This window comes from Corvus hawaiiensis, chromosome Z (genome assembly GCF_020740725.1).
Source record: "Corvus hawaiiensis isolate bCorHaw1 chromosome Z, bCorHaw1.pri.cur, whole genome shotgun sequence".
In the NCBI taxonomy this organism is placed as follows: Eukaryota; Metazoa; Chordata; class Aves; order Passeriformes; family Corvidae; genus Corvus; species Corvus hawaiiensis.
In genome coordinates, this window is record NC_063255.1 from 39,635,062 (window position 1) to 39,655,089 (window position 20,028).

The window sequence follows — 20,028 nt, forward strand, 5'->3', positions numbered from 1 at the left end:
AGCAACATACTTTCTTTTAAACCTTGAATTTTAAAATGTAGTGTCAATGTGGCAACACATACAAAGCTTGTGTGGGTTTTTTCTAGCTTTTGGTAAAAAAATTCCTGCTTCATTCTTTTTTGCTTCATATATTTTTTTGTACTTGATGACTTAACTTACCACCAATTCCTGGCTCTTCTGCTTCCCTGTTTGTTTTGTCAAAGCTTCTTTTTAGCTAATCTGTGCATTAAGAGGTTTAGAACATCCAAGATAAAATCCTTTTAAATTCTTCAGAGATACAGAAATTGCAAAGGGGGAAATTGAGTTCTGCCACTGAATTTGCTAGTGTATATACAATTAGTACTAGCCAATTACATAACTGTTGAGGCTCAGTCTGGATTACTCTCTTTTCATAAAACAGTTGAGGTCAGAGGTTATATCTCTATATACTGCACTTCTGGCTAAATTTAAAGTGTGGAATTACCTGATGGGAGAGTTTTATCAGATAGGTAAACTTGGAGAGCATTACGTAAGTGTCGTGGTGCTTTCCAGTTTTCCTCAGCAATCTTTATTTCCCCTCATGAAAATAACAGATTTTGTGGGGCTTGGTGCCTAGCCAGCTAAAACCATGACAGTAAGTTCTACCTTTTAAATAGTCTTTGCAGAGGAAAATGCCTGGCTATGTAATTCAAGTTAGAAAAGAGCTCTGGCTTTTGAGAATTCATTTGTTGGTTTTAATTACTAAATGTCTGAATAAATGCTTTCAGAATTAACACACGTAGCCTCTAACTTATAGGCGGGGAAGAGACATCTGTCTCATGGAGTAACTGCTGCCTTAGATAGTCTTACCTATATGTCAGAATATAGCAATGAACTTCATCACAGCTATGATATGAATGCTCTCCTTTCTTTTCATTCTGATTGATGGAACTTATGTTGAGGAATCTTGTATTTGAAATGAATTTTTATAAATTTTTCTGAAGTTGTAAAAAATAATTTATACTTATGAATCTAGACATGATCTCTGTCTCTCTTCCTATGCCACTGGGAAAAGATCTGGTAATATTGGGGTGCTAGAAGTGTAGACTAGGAAGCTCCAAAAAATACGGATGTGTCTGCTCAGCCTTGGAGAAATCATGTAGGTATTTCTGAGTCTTCTCTGATACTCTTGCTAAGTGTTTATTCTACAGTTATTTGTTCTGTCTCTAAAGCAAGAGAAGGTATTAAGTAAAGTAAGAAAATGTTAACCTAAAGAGTTATTCTGCAGTATGTGTGGGTCCATCTGCATGTGCCTATTTTATATTTTTAAATCTTATTTTCAAATTAGGGATTACAGATAGGTACAAGAGAACTGGAGGAGATGGGAGCAAAGTTCTGTGTTGGCTTGCTGCATTTAAAAAGAATGTCCTCACCTTTGGAATACAGTCTGCCTTCTAGTCTGTTGGATATTGAAAATGAGCTGATTGAGTCAAGCTGTAAAGTGACAAGGTAGTACACTTCTATAATACCTACTTTCTCTTTTGGGGAAAAAATTGCAGTTTCTCAAGTGGTATAAAGATGTTTTCAAAAATATTCTTCCACTCATCAAAAATAATGCTGATGTCTTGTGACCTGTTACTTTAACAATAATCTGAATATGTTGGAGACCTACTGTGTTAATTCAGTTGTTTCAAACTTTGAAGGAAAACAATACAGACAGAGTTAGACTATATGTCACATTTGTTGCTAGGATAAACCCTAGCAATTTTAATGTCATTGGGGAGTTATTACAGGCCATAAAATTCAGTAGTAGGTCTTAGATCTCAATTGTCTCTTTCAAGGTGGTTTTTTTCCCTTTTTTTTTTTCTTGCTGTGGTATTAAAAATACATTTAAACAGACTTAAAGTATGTGAGTTAAAGCAACTAAAAACTGTAAGTATTTCTTCCAGACTCTTTTTTTTTGTTTCTCTTGTGGTGGAGGTATATAACAACACTTGAAGAATTTAAAACGTGAAATAGTTTGGGTCACAGAAGAAATTCATATGCTCAGTAGCTAGGTTACTAAGTTGCCTGTTCTTAAAGGTGTAGATAGGCTTGCAAATGTATGCATACAGTGCATCTTTCCATTCATGTAATTCATCACCCAAGTATCCACATGTACATGGTAACTAAAGATGGATTCCACGTGATTCCAAATGTACAAGCATATTTTTCTGAAAATGTGGTTGACAGACTAATAAAGCTGAGTTCCAGACTTGAAAAAGGCATTATATTGGAAAGGCGTAAGGTTTACATGCTACAATATTTCTACTAATGTTGGCTGTAGCTCCAATTTAGCTAAAACAATAGAGTGGAAATTTGGGAAAAAGTGGAATTTTTTACTGCTTTTGGGCAGCTGAAATAAGGATGTACTTGATGCTAAGACTTTTGTTAGATGTAAGATCAACAAGCAATTTGTCTGTAGACCACAAAAACCTAGCAGAGCTATGGGAGGGCATCTGTGACACCGTATGACATGGAAATGATGTTTTTTTCCTGCATTCAGACCCATCAGTGTTACCAAAATGTTGAGTATTGAGAGAAACTGGAGCTTGTTCATGCTTACCACTTACAGATAATAATGAAAAGTGAAGCGTAAGCTAAAAGGTGGTAAGAACAATAGGAGTAATGACAGGAGGGTGTCTTAGGGAAGTGGTTAAAAGTGTGTGACTAGTAGCTGTGATGTGCTAGTATCTCTTGGCTCCAGTGATGATTGGATCCCCCCCAGTATTGTTTGCTCTCTAGTAGAACGTCAGGATGTTTGTAATGACTGATTTTTTACTGTCAGAACAAGTTTCATGCTTGGTTAAAGGTGAATTAGGGATTCCTGGAAAAGATAGTGTCAGAAAGTGGGTTTGGAGTAACCAAAGAAGAGCTTCCTAAGTGTGTAAGTATTGTAAAAGAAAGATTAGGGAAAATATGGCCCCACAGGTGAATGGGGCAGGAACCCTTGTGACACAGGACATGTAAAAGGCTGAGGTAGTGAGTGCCTTCTTCGTCTTAGTGTTTATTAGAAAGAACGGCTTTCAGGATGCTAAGGACCCACACTGGGGAAGGACTGGAGCAAGGTGGTTGTTAGCAATTAATCCATGAGGGTGGCATTGAAAAACGGCCCCAGATTTCCATGTAACTTTCTATTACTGTCCGCCTCAGGCGTGGGAATCTCAGTCTTATATTGTCTCTTGGGAGATAATTACCATCCTAGTTCACGGGTAGTTACTGGCTATGCTTTGGAAAAAAGTCATGTGCTGGATTTCTGTTTGTTAATGTTATTTATGATGGATTTTCCTTACAAGAGCCCCTATTGAACTGAGGAATGTCATGTCATATACACAAGTCACTCCCCTTAGTATCTGCTAGAAAGCTAAAGACACATCAAAAACACTTCAGTATCAGAATGGGATAAAAAAGGGGGAGACGTCATGTTTGCTTTCTGTTTGATAGCAAACTTGAGTAATGCTAGATGAGAAAAGGAACAAATGGCAGCACATAGCTTGTTTTAATATTATGAAATAAACCAAATCCTGGTGTATGAATAGACACACATAGTTTGGGCTTCCTTTACCAGCTAAAATACTTCATTAATAATTAGAAATTACTAATTTCTAGCTATCTCTAGAAAATTATTATGTATGAAAATTAATTGCATGTGAAGTTCAACCTTGCTAGGGACAGGGGAAAGCTGTCTCTGACTTGATTTATATTTAATTGCTGGGAGTGAAGGGCACAGGGACTGTTTTAGCCTGGATTTTCAGAAAGCACTGGTAAAAGACTTAATCCTACATAAACATAGTGTTGTTGGCTACATATGAGCACAGGTGAAATATAACATTAGGCTCATAATAAGCTTACTATTATTGAGACTCTATGTGGAAACACCTATAATCCTGTTGAGTGAAAAAGGTAACTAGTACTCTGCTTCGTCAAAAAAAACCCAGCAGGTTCAGTTCCATCCCAAAAGACTAGGTCATGAAAATCACAAAAATAATTGTACTGCAAGTTAATGTTTTAAACTGGAGAGAGGTGATTAAATAACTTCATTCAGTGTATTAAAATTAATTTATATCTAGAAAAAAATTTTACAAAATGGTTTCCCTTAACATGACCTTTGGGTGTTGCACAGCTACAGATGGTGAAAGGTGATAACCAAGTGCTTCTGCACTAAAGAAATTAGAAGAGTGGGGAAAAAATCAGATTCTGTGCATGTCAGAGTTCGTATTTTTAATCAATATGGAACATTGACATAAGTAATACTGAAATTTATTGGATGAATCTGTTAACATCTGTTTCGGTTTTTCTAAGTCCTGATGGCTTTATTTCTTAAAGTCATTGAATGTAAATCCAAGAACACTACAACAGAAAAATATGTAGCATGAAGTGAGAAAATAGGTTTCAGTATTCACCTAGCAAATACTTTCACTGTATAACTGTGTGAGAATCCGTGATGGAAAAACTAAACATGTAAATTCCAACAACTTAGTTTAAAATAGGGCATTAAGACTGAAATGTGTTGTGTATTTGCTCCTGGGTTTCTGAGCAATCTGGTCTCACTGCCCACAGCAGGGAGGTTGGAACTAGATGATTATTAAGGTCCCTTCCAACCCAAGCCATTCTAGAAACTATAATTTTGTTCACAGAACCTCCACCGTTAGCAATAAAAGTGCCATGTAATATTTAAGTTTGCGCATTATCTTCTTTTATTCTTTGCCAAAGGGATCAATTCTGCCATATGTGGATTTAAGAGGTGGTCCCATTCTTTTGTTGCCAGAAGCTCAGAAGCAGAGTTCTGCTGTATGCCTTAGGCCATCAGACTTTTTGCCTCAATTACTTGGAAGAATTTGTCTAGAGCAGAGCAATTTTATTCTGCTCCCTAGCAAATACGCCCATGTGGCAGTTGGTCCAGATATCCTCGGAGTCCGAATTTCCTGTCTGTGGTAGCAGTCATTGCATGTCACAGCAGAAAGTTCAAAAACCTATACTGTTTATTGATGATGATGCTCAGGGAGGAAGTCTCATGTTACTTGTTTTTAGGGTCTGGCTTCTATTCAGAACTTAGACACATACTGTAAAACAGGTGTTAGTTAAAGGTCAGCTTTTTTACTGGATAATGGAGGTACCATATTCCTCTATACTGGATATTATTAAAAATAAATTTTAACAACAGTCTGTTTAAATAAACGTAGTGAAAATCCACTTTGTACTGTCTCAGGAAGTAATGGGCAAGACCATAGTGGACGTTACTTGGCGAGATCATTCCTCCTCCAAAAAAAAAACCCAACAAAAAACCCCAAACCAACAAAAGCATAGGATGAGGAATAGTCAGTTTTTAACAACTGGAGAAAAGCATAGTTCAGCATGGACTTCTACTGTCTTTCTTAGTTTGTGGGGATTTTTTGGGTTGGGTTGAGTTTGGGAAGGGAGGGGGTTTGGTTTGTGGGTTTTGTTGGGGGTTTTTTTTGGTGAGGGAGTGAAGTCAGATTCTATTTAAGTACTATTTTTATTAAATCACTGAATGAGTTTTCAAGGCTATTTTCCTTGTACAGTAAAAAAAAAAAGGCTGGATACTGCCTCAAAATGTTGCAGTTCATTCAGATTCCATAATCATTATTTTGCTTATATTCTTGGGAGATGGCTTGGGAGAGCACTCTAGAACATTTTGCTAGAAGGCTATAACTAATTTATGTAGATATGATGAGTATCAGTTCCTAGTGACACTTCTAGTAAGACTCAGCAAACTCTTTTCACACTTGCCAGTTTTATGATAATTAGATTTGGAGAAACATGTGGCTGGAATTTCCAGATACCGTTACAACTGAAGTACACAGGAGTTGGGCTGCGTTGCTGTGTGAAGTGAGACTTCACTGCTGTTTGAAGGAAAAAGTCTCTTGGTAGGATTTGGTTTCTTTCTTGTCCTCCCTGCCCCCCTCCTCCTTACCCCTTGTAAGGATCTGGCTAGTTTTCTGTGCAGCAGAAGTACCTCTCTATTTCTAGGTGCTATGAAAAACAGATATTCATTTACACCTCTTGAAACTTACATGTCAAATTGGTGAAAGATGTTGTTCGTTTGTCATTTTATTAAATCCTTGTATCCAAAATGCTGACGTTTTAGTGTTTCTATATGGTTCTAGACAAGATACTAAAAAAATCTTGTCAACCAAGGTATCAATTTATTATTCACTTGAGTGGTGGAAATATACAGAGAGCCTCTGTCAAGTTTATAAAGCTGATTTCTGTTCCTCTTCAGAGACAGTCATGGGTCAGAATATAGTCACAGTGTCTTGTTTTATAGGCCCAAACTTCAATTGTCACTGTTCTATTACAGTGAAAGAACTGCTTACACTTTCTTTATACTCACATGCTTTGCTGCCTTTTACTTGCCATTTAGAGACAAATGAGAACTACCTGCAGGTAAAGCAGATAAAAAGTTCATCAATAGGAAGTATAAAACAGAATAGTTTTTACACAGCTGTAGCATTCCTGTAGGGTTAGAGTAGAGCAATTACTACGATTGTGGTAATTTCCTTGATTTTTGGATGTTACTGGTATTGCTTTTTATCAATGCACAGTTTTAATGCTTTAGAGACTAAGCAGTCAAGTTTAAACACAGAAACACTGATTTTGTTTTTTGCAAATGATTTTGAGGGTTTCTCACATTCTTTTTTGTTTTCCAGGTTGTAATGAAAATGACCAAGTACATGTTAATATTTTAGTATTTCATTACACATAGGCTTAAATTTCCATGAGTTCATTTTGAACCATGTCTGAAACAAGAAAAATAAAGCAATAAGTAGATTTATTTCCCTCTGGCAGTGCACTCTAACATTATGTGATGAATTAAGCACTTAATTTTTCCTTAATTATTTCCAACCCATTTGACAGTGTTTTCACCCCAGTTCCAAATGGAAAAGATTAGACTAAATGTAATACTGATCTTGTATTGAGAATTATAGTTGTTGTGCTGACAGGTCTGATAAGGGTCTATATGCAATGAAACAAAAACATATGACCGCAGTCATAACTGTTATGACTTACTAGACTTAACCTTTGCTCAAAAACTTGACCACTTTTTGGAAATTCTAGTTCACTTCAGTGATTCTTTTGAGGCTCACTGGTGTGTTCTAGAACATGGTGTGGCTGTGTTTGTTAATTTGATTTAATTATAGTAGAGAAGCAGACTGAGCTTCGGGATCCAGCATGTCTAGAAAATGGTAGAAAAAATAGACAGCCAAAAGGGGCTGGGCTGTGGGAAGGGGAAAACTTGATGAAAATCTATTTCTCGCACTTAATTTTACGCTTGAGAAAAAATATCAGACTGGTGAGGCAAGGAGTGAGGGATACATGCAGTGGGAGTGTGTACAAAGTCTTGCAAGGGATTTCTGTCTAGGCTGTCTGATGGAAACTGGGTTTGTCCTATTTTATTTTCCTCCCTCTTAATAACTCTTTAAACTTTGCCCAGACATTTGTATACTCCTAATCTTCTTCACCTGGGAATAAAGGTTTTTTCCTTCTTTCTCTCCTTCAGGGTTGGAGCTTTTCTTGGCCTTTCTTCCAGTACTTTACAGCTTTGTTAAAAGGAAGGCATCTTATACTGCAGCTGTTGTCCAGTCTGTCATGTTCTGAATGTTGGAAGAAAAAGCTACTGAAAAATCAGATTCAGAATTCCACTGGTGGGCCTGGTAGCAGCACCCATGCACCAGGCCCCTCCTCTGGCCTAAGTGAAAGTGATTGCTTTTAATTCTGTGTAGACTGTAGCATCAGAGTACTGTTTTTCTTCTCTAGGGCAAAATAAGGAAACTAGTAATCAAGGTAAAAAACCCTGAACAAACTGAAAAAGTAAGCATGATGAACAGCTTATATATTCTTCATACCATTCTTTAAGTTTCCTTCTACTCCAGGTGATATGATCCAGATACTACCACAGGCTACAGTTAATGATTGACAAATCCCAACTGATTGGATTCAGTTTTGAATTTCATAAAAGGTATTTCAGGGTGAGAACACATAGAAAAGTGTTGATGTTACTTGTGATTAAGCTGTGGAGTAAAGTTTTGTAACCCTAAAAGTGCAGATTTTTGAAAATAATAATTAAAGGGGATTTGGATGTTCAGCTTCTTATGGCTTAGGAAAGAGTTGGATACTTTCTCCCCTTTAACCTTGGAAATTCCCTTGAGAAAATATCCTCATTACTTAAAAAAAATCACATGGGTTAAGAGCAGCTGAACCAGACAGCACATGTAGTTGCACGTGTGATGTTGCCTCCTGCAGCAGGATTGCTAATCCCTAGAACAGAATATAGACACTAAAGAGAAATTAGAAGGGAAACTATGGAGAAACAATTCCTTTATGATACTTCTAACTCTCTCATTTAAGACTTTTCTTCCTCCCATAACAATGCAGTTTTAAAAGAAATCATTCTTCAGAATGATTCTTCATAATTCTCTCTCCTTCCTTTCCCAACTCCCCAGGTAGCTGCAACCCTCCATACTTTGACAGGGAGTATTTCTTAATTTTTTGTTCCAGAGTTTTAAAATTTATACACATCCCTTGTAGTCTCAAGAAACTGCTGATCTCCATGGGGTTGAAATTGGTAATGGTTACGTCTGCCTGGTGGATTAATTTTTCTGTAATTGAGTCTTGTGAATAATGAAAACTCCAAGTATGTCTTTTATGGGATGATTAAAATACTACTTTGAAAAAAATATACCATGTTAGTGAAAAGGTTTATTAAATTCTAATATGTTTGGAGCATTAATGGAAATGAAAGTAAGGTATAGTAAGGTATTATTGTTCTAAAAAATAGTAAGTGTCATAGCATGGCTTGGATGGGAAGGGACATTAAAGATCATCTAGTTCCAACCCCCCCTGGCATGGACAGGAATGCAACCCACTAGATGAGGTCGCTCAGAGCTCCATCCAGCCTGGCCTTGAACACTTCCAGGGATGGGGCATCCACAAGTTCTTTGGTCAGTCTGATCCAGTGCCTCACCACCCTCACAGAAAAGAATTTCTTCCTAATTGCTAATCTAAATCTCTTCTCTTTTAGTTTAATAACATTTCTTCTTGTTATATCCCTTTCTGACTCTGTAAGAAGTCATCCTTCCTCTCTCTTGTAAGTCCTGTTTAGGTACTGGAAAACCATAATGAGGTCTCTCTGGCTTTCATTCTTCAGGCTGAAGAACTCTAGCTCTCTCAGCCTGTCTTTGTAGGAGAGATGCTCCAGCCCCCTGATCTTCTCAGTGGCTTTGGCCCATGTCCTTCCTGTGCTGGGGACTGCAGATGCGGTCTCTCCAGAGCAGAGCAGAGGCGCAGAATCCCCTCCCTCACCCTGCTGCCCACACTGCTTTGGATGCAGCTCAGGACATGGTTGGCTTTCTGGGGTGCAAGCTCACACTATTGACTCATGTCCAGCTTTTCATCAGCAGGGCTGCTCAGTGACTTCTTCTCCCAGTCTGTGCTTACGTCTGAGATTGCCCTGATCCAGTTAGAGAACCTTGCCCTTGAACTTGTTGGACTTCATGAGGTTCTCTTGGGCCCAGTTCTTAAGCTTGTCCCTTTGGATGGCATCCCATCCTTCTGTTGTGTCAGTTGCACTGCTCAGATTTGTGTCATCTGCGGACTTGCTGAAGGAGCACTTGACCTCACTGTCTGTGTCATTGAGGAAGGTTTTAAAGGGCACTAGTCCCAAGACAGAGTCCTGAGAGACCCCACTTGTCACCAAGCTCCATGTGGACATAGAGCCTTTGACCAAAAGTCTCTGGCTGCATCCATCCAAGCAATTCCTTGTCCATCGAACAGTCCACTCATGAAATCCCCATCTTTCCAATTTGGGGGTAAGCATGTCCTGTGGGACCATGTTGAAGACCTTACAGAAGACTAGGCTGATGACGTAGGTTGATCTTCCCATGTTCACTGTTGTAGTTATTGCATCATAAAAGGCCATCAGATGGGTAAGGCATGATTTGCTCTTAGTCTGCAGCTGTGGAGAGGAGAACACTGTCTGTGCTCCTGATCCCTTTAACATCTTTCCGAGGGACATGAAATCCATTTTGATATTTCACAGTCTCATTGTTGCAGCCTCGTTCAACATGAAAGTGTAGGAGTGGTTGATAGTCCTCTTGTTTTACCAGTTTCAGTAGGCTCTTTGTAACATGATGAATGTGGCCCTGATAGGCAGCAAATCTTGCTAGAGAGGTTGGATGGTAAAAGGCTGCTTCCATGTGTCTCAGTGAGGATTCTCCAATAATTACCATGCTTCATGCACTTTTGGTGGCACTCATTCTCCTATGAATGGCTGATTGTACCAGTTTTGTAGCATTGTCCTTTTCTTGTTCTTGGCTACTTATTGTGGAGATTTTCCAGCCTCATAGTGTCATATTTGTTATGTAGGGGCACATTGGTAGCAAGGGGAAAACCTCTTCCTTTTGCTCCAAGCAGAGATGAGATTCCAGTCTCCCTTGCCTTGCAAATCATCCAAGCCTGTCTCAGGGTTGGATGCTAACTTCCCTTCTGCTTCCAAGGTCTTAAAGCAGCACTGTCTCCCTGCCTGTGTCAGTGCATAATACCACACATCAGTCTCCTGCTTGGATTCCCAGATAGTATTCTGCCTGATGAACTCCTCACACAACATGGCAGCCTGCACAAAAGGCAGGTTATCTAGCTGGGCACACTTACACCCATGACACCTCTGACTTCAGGGCCCAGGGGGCCTTTCAGGTTCTGGAGTTTCCTGCAGCTGAGGGCCCAGGTAGTTCTTCTAGTCTTCAGCAAGTCTGTTTGGGTCTAGGCGTATAACTGAGGTGGCTGTGGTCTCTCTTGGTTTTAGCCTGGCAGCTGCGATGTGTAACTGCCGTTTTTATGATAGAAGAAGACTGCTTCCTCTTCCTCCCCAGGTAGAATTAGTGGCCTCTTCTGCATGCCCTTCCTGGGGAACTGCTCACCATGTCCTGACCGGGGCACCACATCCCAGTCATTTGCACTCTGTGGGGCCATTTAAATCTGCAGGCAACACTCACACCATGTCAGACTCACTCATGAGAGCTGGTGGTTCCTGGCTGGCCTCTTAAGTTCTTACTCATGTTTCCCCTGACTGGAGGCCCTGCCCAGCTTGGTCTAGTGCTCAGCCCCCAGAACTTACTGTGGCTGCTGCTGCTGTTGCCGCTATCACCACTATGTGTGCCTGGCTGACCTTAATAATTAAAGTATGTTTTAGTTAATAATTAAAATCCATTGTAGAAAACAGTTATATTAATTCTAAATTCAGTTTATTCAATGGCAGGTGATGGAGAAAATACTCTTTTAAATGAAAGAGATATTCTTAAAGTTATTCATAAATTTGAGGACCATAGTATTATATCAGGTTTATTAATCAAGCATTTAGGAATTCATCTTTTTACCCATAAAATGTTGTTTAGGTAGGATATACAGAACTTCAGAATTTCATATAGTATTCTCTTTTAACAGCCATGACTTCAAAGAAAATATACAGATTGTGGCATCCCTTACATTACAACACTGGAGGTGTGGGATAAACAAGCTCTGCTAATCTGAGAAAAATAATAGTTTCCTTTTGAAAGGAAAAGCAGGAGGTGTAGAAGTAGAGGAAGAAGGATTATTGAACAAGCTAATTAGAAAGAGCCCAAGGGAAAAGTTAGGAAATTAAAACCCATAGAATCAGCATGACAGCAGCTAAAAATATATCATCACAAGATACGCTGAGGGTGGGGAGCAGCAGGGAGGCAAATAAAGAATTTGATTAAACAGTAAGACATTTTTTCAGGTATTTGATTTCTGTATTTCTTGTGATCCAGCCTCAGTAAAACAGTGGAGTAATAATTACACTTTGCAGATTCATGCTAACCTTTAGAATGGAGATTGCTGAAAAATTAAATATTCAAGGCTAACATTCACTACATCAAAAGACAACATGTCATGGGAAAGCAAATATATGAGTGGTATGTGACACAGGTAGGATACAATGTTGTGAAGAATGAAAAGAAAGGAAAAGTGGAAAAAATAACCTTAATAAATATTACAGTAATGTTTATTTTGAGTAATAAACAACTGAGAAGTTATGGTGCGTTGCTCTGGATGGTAGTAGAAAGCTACGACTATTATGAAGCAGATTTCAGAGCAAGTTTTTATTTTAAAGGTTTATGTAGCTTTCTAAGTAAGATCTGTTTTAATCTTTGATCTATTCTAATGGTACTTCTCTTGAATAGAGAAAATAACATAATGTTGATTTTTGTTTTATTAAATGTGAAAAGCATCCCTCAGTTCTGGATGTATATGTGCCAGAGTAAAGGTCTAAAATGTGTTAGAGGTTGACTTCTTATGACTGTTCATAGTGCCTGAATTTCTAGAAGTTAGCGGCATGCCTATGTGTTTGCACATACGTGAGTAGGTAGAGTAAATGTATACAAGTATAAAAAAAAGTATATCGAATAAATATACTTGAGTGTTTTTCAAGACAATATAACATAGGATATATTCTATGAAGTGACAAGACACTTCAAAGAGGTGAACTGTGTGGTTTCCTTGTGTGTCCAGTTCTGTGGTTTTTTTCCGTAAGGTAGGCTTTGTTGGTTGCTTTCTCTTAACAGGATCAACTATATCAGTTTAAAATCCAAATAATGACATTTACTAAACAAAGTGGATAGAATTTTTTGAGAGCTTTACTATTCTATATTATACTTCACTAAGATGAATTTTTTTAAGTGATTACTGTAATGCATTAAACATTCCCTTGTCATTGGTTGAATAGTTCTCCTTGACATAGCTCATTGTAGTTTTATGTTTCAGTGTTCAGAATTATTACTTAATATTGGGTCAACATTCAGATTTAATGGCTCCATTGCCTGTGAATTATATAGTCTATTCTCCAACTGAAGTGTGGATTCCCTGCATACGAAAACTAATGAATCAGTACCTGTGTTAAGTGATTAGAAACACAAATTGAAAAAATCTGTGGACTTGTCAGAATGTGATACATCTGGTGAAGTCCCTTTCATTTGTTTCTTTAAATAAATGAAATATTTAAACTTTTTATTTCCCCAACTTCTTTTTTCCTTAGAGGAAGTGTTGGTAGGTGGCGACTTCCTAGGGCAGAAAGCATCACAGGATGAAAGCACAAAAAATTTGTATTCCTTTGGTGGTTCCCCCACAGATGCTTCATGCAAAGCATCTATCCTTATCATATGTTGGGTTCCCCATATGTGAAATGAAAGAGACTTCTTAGCAAAGGTCCTTGTTATTTTCTTCACTCTTTGTCTCTCCTAAATTGAAACAATTGCATTCTAAACACCCAGTTCATTAACCAACAGTGGGTTATTGCCCTAGTTACAGCTTAAATAACCTGTGAAGTATTTTGTTTTGTGGATCTTTCTGTTTTGCATAGCTAATTGAGTACAGGCTTGTTTAGTGAACCATGATACAGATTGTTTTGAATGTAAATATTTTTTTCCTCCTAAGCTAGGGAATAGTTTTCTCCCCAGTATTTGAATTAACTGTCAACAGTACAAAATGTTACAGTGTGGAATGTCATTGATGCTACAGGTAGAGGAAGAATACTGTGAAATTTATTTATATTGAGTGGAGATTGCATTTCAGATTTCAAGTGGTGCAGCTGAGCTCCTAAAGGGTCTTTAGAAAGAAGCAGTGATTAGTCCTTTTAATTACAAAGCCATAGCCAAGCTAAGTTTTTGTATACCTTAAGAGAAAATTCATTAAAATTATTATGCAAATATTTCTACGTGTTCTGTATGATGTTTCTCAATAAGAACATTCTCACTGTTTTGTATGAGTTCTGTACCATTTGATTATTAGGTAAAATGCATTACAAAACCTTCTTAGGACTCAATATGAATGTAAAAATACTTTTGAATTATTTAGGAGTACTTAGTGCTTTTAAGCAGATAGCTTTTTATGTCCCAAGTGAGTAAAACTGGGTCTAGAAAACACTTTTCTGCCTCCCCCCTCACTCCTTCCCCTGTCCTAGGGAGGTGAGAGGATCAGAAAGTTGTATTTTAACATTTTTCCAGTTAACACTAAAGGTGTTAATCCTCCTATTCTGGGGGGCCATTAGTTAAGGACATAGACTATTCTGTGGGCAGAGCATCAGTTCCCTAAATCCATTGCCTCAGACTTGCAATGCTTGACAAATTTTAAGTTTTACCTGCATGCAAATGTGTGAGAATCTGATAGGAGTTAAGTGATTCGTGTGAGAACTTAATTGTAGGTGTAACCATGACTCCCTTGTTCTGTCATCTCAAGTAATTGCTTTCAGTGCTTTTCAGTAAAGCGTGTGTTTCAGTAAAACACAGAGGTCTGTTTATACCCTACAGCAATGGCTGTGTCCTCTTGTAATTGGGTTCTTCTTCAGCATCTTCGGATACTGCTGTATTTGCATGAAGTTCTTACAGGCCTTTAGTGTAGTGGATTTGTCGTGGCACATTTGGATAATGAGTTGTGTATGACTGACTGATTAGTTCAAGGCATTACAAGCTCGGGTTTGTCTCTCAGTTGTTTTATACGCAACTAAAAAGCCAGTCCCATTTCAGGTAATCTGCCCTTTTTCTGAGGTAATTTTTGGATAACTGTGTGTCAGGAGAGGGACAGGGCACATGGTCTGAATGTGTTACTTTTCCAAAATATTACCAAAATATTACCAAGTAGTACTTTTAACATGATTCATGGAAATTCTTGTTTGTTATAGCCCCACTACATATGTTTTGGATGAAGATGAGCCTCGCTTCCTTGAAGAAGTTGATTACAGCGCAGAGAGTAATGATGATCAAGACGTTGAATTAGCTGATAATGCGGGTGATTATGAGGCAACTAATCAAGATGATGGACTTTCAGACTCAGATTCAACTAGGTTACTTCTTTCTTGAACCAGCTTTGCCGCCAGTAATAGAAAATAAAGTATCCTGGATTTCCAGTCATATACTTCCTTGATGTTTTCTTAAAAGGGGATAAGCTCCAGTTAACACAAATAACTGGGGCCTGCATAGCTCAAGGATAGTAAATTTTTCTGATAAACTTGCATTTGTTTTATTTAAGGAGTTCTGTGTATTCTTTAAGCCCTAAATAGATGAATTTATTTACCAGTTCATTTTCTACTAAGTAGTACTGCATGGCATTTTGTGTCCTTAAACCCTATCTTCAGAAAAATGGATTATAATTTGTAGTGTGTCAGACAGTACACAAACTAATTACAGTACAGAAACTAATGTTTTGTGGTACAGTTCTTTGAGTTGCTTCCTGAAAAATACATATGTACAGGTTTTCTAAATTAATTTGTGTATGTCTGTGTATATGCGCGTGTGTATACTGAGGTGAAGGTTATTTTTCGACATTATTTCAAAGATACTTGATTGTGTTTGAAGCAATGTAGTGCCTGGTCTGAAACCATTCAATAATTACTAAATTAAAAATGAGAACATGATGTATGAATTTTTGCAGTTGTTTCTTGCTTCTGATGATTTTGTGGTTTTGCCACAGTATTAAGCGAAAATTCTTACTAATGTCTATTCAGAGTTCAGGAATTTTGCACAGTGACCAATGCAGCCTGTGCTTAGAAGAACTAGACTCTTGTACAAAACTCGCCCATAAAATAGGCATGATTTAATTTGAAGAAGTTTTCTTGTTAAGTGTACATGTCTACAAGAAGAGGTCAGGTATGTACACTCTGTATATTCAGCTACACAGATGCTCCATTTTTCTTCTTGAATATGCACGTAAGTTTAAAAATGTGCACTTTACCGGAGGCACAGTAACTATTTACCCAGTTCAACTGCTTTAAGGGGGATGGTGCATTTCGGTTTAAACCTTTTTTGTCTGATTGCAACCTAGTGCTAACTCTGCTCTGATGAGGAGATTGGACTGTAACTTCCTGAGGTCTCTTCCAGGCTGAATAATTATTCTTTGGTTCTGTATTCTTCATGTTTAAAGTCAAGCTGTCAGATACGGGATTTACATTTCTTCATCTTCTCCTATCATCTTCTAGTTCTTATTGCCTCTTGCCTCTGCTTAAACTAAGATCTAATAGAGAAATGAAGATAGTTGTAGTCAGTGGTTTACAGAATTGACATGTTTTGCAATGAAAAATACTTTTCAAAAATTATTTTTACTTGATGTGACCCAGTTGTGGCATTCATTTTCTTCTGTATGTGCAAGGGCTTTAAGAGCATGAAGAATAACATTTCTAAGTTATAGCAGGCTTTTAACTGATAAGGATTTTGTGTATGTTTGTTGTTCCAAGTAAAACTGTATTTTGGAGGGGAAGGGTGCCTTCAGTAGAGGGATTAAAAAATAATGAAATTTATGAGAATTAACTGTATCAGTGATTTTCAGCCAGGAGATGGATTTGCACCAGGATCTGTTCTTTCAAATTCAGCATTGTTTGGTAATGCCTGTCAGTACCATCCTGATTCTGAAATTGAGGAAGGGGTTTTGATCCCTTGTTATATGCTGCTGTATTTTTGTTTAAAGGCTTAAATTTATATTAATAAAAATGCAGAGAGATGTAAGGATGGAAAACATGGAAGAGCTGGAAGCATTTAGTCTTGTCCCTTTATAAGTTTTTCTCTGTTGTGAAAATTATCTTTCCTTGTGTTCTGTGAACTTCTGTAAATCAGAAAATTTATTTATTACCCTATTGGAGAAGAGCCCTCTGCATTGAAAGTAGAGGAATTTGTTAATCTGTCAAATGGAAGAATTAACCTTACCACAGAATTTGAAGTATCTGTCAGTCCAATGACAGCAGTTCAGAATGCTCATATTGCCCTGTCAGTCTTATACTACTTATCTGCATAAATAGATTTTCATCCTTAAGGACTCCTACTTCAGGTGGAATAGTATTCATAAATAAAATTATTCATAAACAATTTCACTTAAGTTTCAGAGAATTCAGGATGCCACATGTCTGTTAACTCCATTGTGCATGTCTTCTTGGGTTTCATTTGAATTTGTATTAATCTTGGAACACTATTTTTGTACTACTGGCAAGACTAGAAATACACTTCATCCATTTAGAAAGAATTGTGGCTTAGTAGCACAAAATTGTCTTTTCCTCCTGAGTACATATGCATATTTGTTCTTCTCATGCCTCCTACAGCTTTTGATCTGTGCAAAGAAAGAGTTATCAGTTACATAATGTCTCAGGATAACGTGTTTATTCATTAGATTCTAAAGCAGTTATGCATTGGATGTCACTTACATGTTAGATGTCACTGGCAGCTGTTGATCTGAACTTCTACCAGTGCAATTCTAATGCAAGAGATGAAACTGTCGCTATCTTACACATTGTTGAAAATTCAAAGGTTGTTACTTCTTAAACATTTTCCAGTACTTGCCTGTCGAAAGGTAAAGTCCCCATTCGTGCTCACAGGGATGCCAGTTCTTGGGAAGAACTGCTGCAGTGATACCTGCTCCATAGTTGTCCTTTCTCTGATACCTGTTGCCATTGTTGCAGTGGTGTTGACAGACCCATGCTGGTGCCCCCATTTATGTGTTCTGGTGGCAGTCTGGTGTTTAGCTGAAAATGGAACAGCTAACACTTTAGCATGCATTCCATTCTGTTTCTGTGGCATTCACCCTGAATAAATGGGCAGAATGATAACAAAGAATGGCAGCATCTTGGACTGTCACATGTCAGTCATCGAGCATGGTCTGTCCCAGACTGTCTTTATTCTATTCTTTGTCATTTCAGTGTGGCTTTGGTTTAAAATGATGCTGTTTGCTGTAAGCATGACTGGTTCTGTATAGGCAAAGAACATATCCCTAGATCTTCCTCCGGTAATAGCAACAAAGAAGACTATCAATACTAATTACATCTGTGTTATTTACTGCCTTGCTTCTACCTAATTGCTGGACGATGAATCACTCTATTCCTGTTCTTGAAATAATTCAAGTTGCATCACAAATTTTGATACTGTGTCTTCACTGGTGACATCCCCTTATAACTTACAGCAGTTTGTGCCAAAATCTTGCCTGGTCATTTTTCAAGGTGGATTGCTTTATCAGCTTGACTTATCAGGGAGTTTGGTTTGAATCTCAAATAAGACTGCAGAAGCAGTAAACGGTGTTCACAAAATGCAAAAATACAAGGTTTCAGATAATATCTGTTGTAATGCTGTGATAGATATAATTGTTGCAGTGTTATTATGCATGCCCCAAGTACCAATACTTATTAATAAAAATGCATAATAAAGAATTAATTGCAATCTTTTGCTTCCCTGTTACTGGTTAGTGATGATTAAGGATTTCTCACCCAAGCGTTTGTAGCCATGTTCTACCTGTAAGGATAGCAGTGTGCTTAGCATTTTAAGAAGGAGAATATTTTGTTCTCTGTGAAATTAAAGTCAGTGTGCTACAGGCTTAGAGTAGCATTTGCATATTAATTGACTGAATTATAACTCTCTAAAAATTTTTGAGATTCAGCAGCGTTTGTAAAACTTAGGATGACATTGGGTGAACCACAATGAAGGTGAAGGCGGAGCACACAGAAGAGCCTTCTGATGAGAGTCCTTCCCACACAGTTAAGTCTGGTCTAGGAAAGGCACAAGTTTATTTGTCAATAAGTCATACCTTTACAATTCAACTCAGACTACAGTTGAGTTATGTTTATTATATATGTTTTTGTAGTGGCAATTTTAAGATTTCAGCAATTTTTTGAGGGAAAGCTCAGGCTAAAGTGAGATATAGTTTTATGCAGCTGTCTGAAAAGAGCAAGTGATGACTAGGAATCACTAATATAACTTTTGCAAATACATTTGCAGGTTATTTAACTACACCTGTCATACTACCTTAAAGTTGAACAGCTTCACAAACTTTGTTGTCTAAACAGTTTTAAGGATCTACAGTAGTCACGGTGACAAATTAGGGTGTCTTTCTTTGATCTCAGTGTTTCTAAGGTCATCAGGATAAGTCATTTGAGATGTGAGCTCACATCTTGTTTGCTTATGTAAACTAAATCTAGGTTGCTTTGAAAGATGGGCTTATAAATGCCAAACAACTGTGACACCTAGTAAAGAATACATTGTCCTGGCTACTTTTAACAGTATCACGTAAACAATTCATCTAGTTCCTATACAGTACTTCATAACTATGAAAGACACCACCGTATTTCTTTTTGTTAGAAAAAGTTAGGTGCTGTATTTTTTTGCCTTTTTTAAAACCAAAAAACCCCAAACAGAACAAAAAAAAATCCCACCAAAAATTTAGTTAGTACACTCAGTACAGCTCTTACTAGAGCTCTTACACAGCTTTTGAAGCAGTTCAGAAAGAATTTGGTGCAAAATAGGGGTTATCATCAAAGGAAATGGCACACCTAGGATTTATTGATCCAAGTTATGTGGTTATGAAATACCAACCAGGTGCTGCCTCTTGTTGCCCCTGCAGCATTCTTACCACAAGATGTTTGTGCTTAGTGTGTGCTCTTCTTTCTGGCATGGGGTTATTTCTCATGCAGCTTTTTTCATGGCAGATTGGAAGAATATATACTAGCAGCACCTCATTATTACATAACTACTGTAAATTTTCACTGGGCTGAATGCTAACTAATAAAAGAATCTGACTAATAAAATTCCATAATAGTACTTCCATACGTTAAATGCTGCTCTTAACATGGAGAGGGGAGATTGACTTTAAATGACCTGAAACAGGACTTCTCTTTGCACTGTCCCTCCAGACTTACAAAGTTAGGATAATGAATTAGTAAGGTAGCATAAAATGCTCTCAGATGATAGCATTGCATTCATGCTCGTTTTGTTCTCAAAAGAAAGTGGGCATAAGATTTCAGTACAACCAAGACTTGAAGCACAGTGTAAGGAAGACAAATGATCTTTAATACTTTGTCTAGTAGTTGCTTAATAGTACCATATTTACATAAATCTTAGTGATAGTCCAGTTGACCCCTCAGATTAAAATGGTTCAGTTGTACATTTTATGAAGACAAACAGAAATTAGATGTCCTGCACAAACCTTCAGCCAACGGTCTGCCTTAATACTTGGCTTTGATCATCATCCCACACA

General features: G+C 37.6%; 1 protein-coding gene across 8 annotated transcripts in view; it reads left to right on the forward strand.

Moving 5' to 3' along the window:
* Positions 1-18,218, forward strand: part of AGTPBP1 (ATP/GTP binding carboxypeptidase 1) — a 74,309-nt gene extending 56,091 nt beyond the window's left edge. For 5 of the 8 annotated variants that reach the window (XM_048290469.1, XM_048290468.1, XM_048290467.1 and 2 more), the window contains 2 exons: positions 1,307-1,467; positions 14,708-18,218. In XM_048290469.1, the coding sequence (XP_048146426.1) occupies positions 1,307-1,467; positions 14,708-14,885 (339 nt within the window). In that variant the 3' untranslated portion in view covers positions 14,886-18,218. Of the gene's footprint in view, positions 1-1,306; positions 1,468-14,707 lie in introns of those variants that run through there. The other 3 variants (XR_007200684.1, XR_007200685.1, XM_048290470.1) reach the window with 2 other exon arrangements.
* The last annotated feature ends 1,810 nt before the right edge of the window (positions 18,219-20,028 follow it).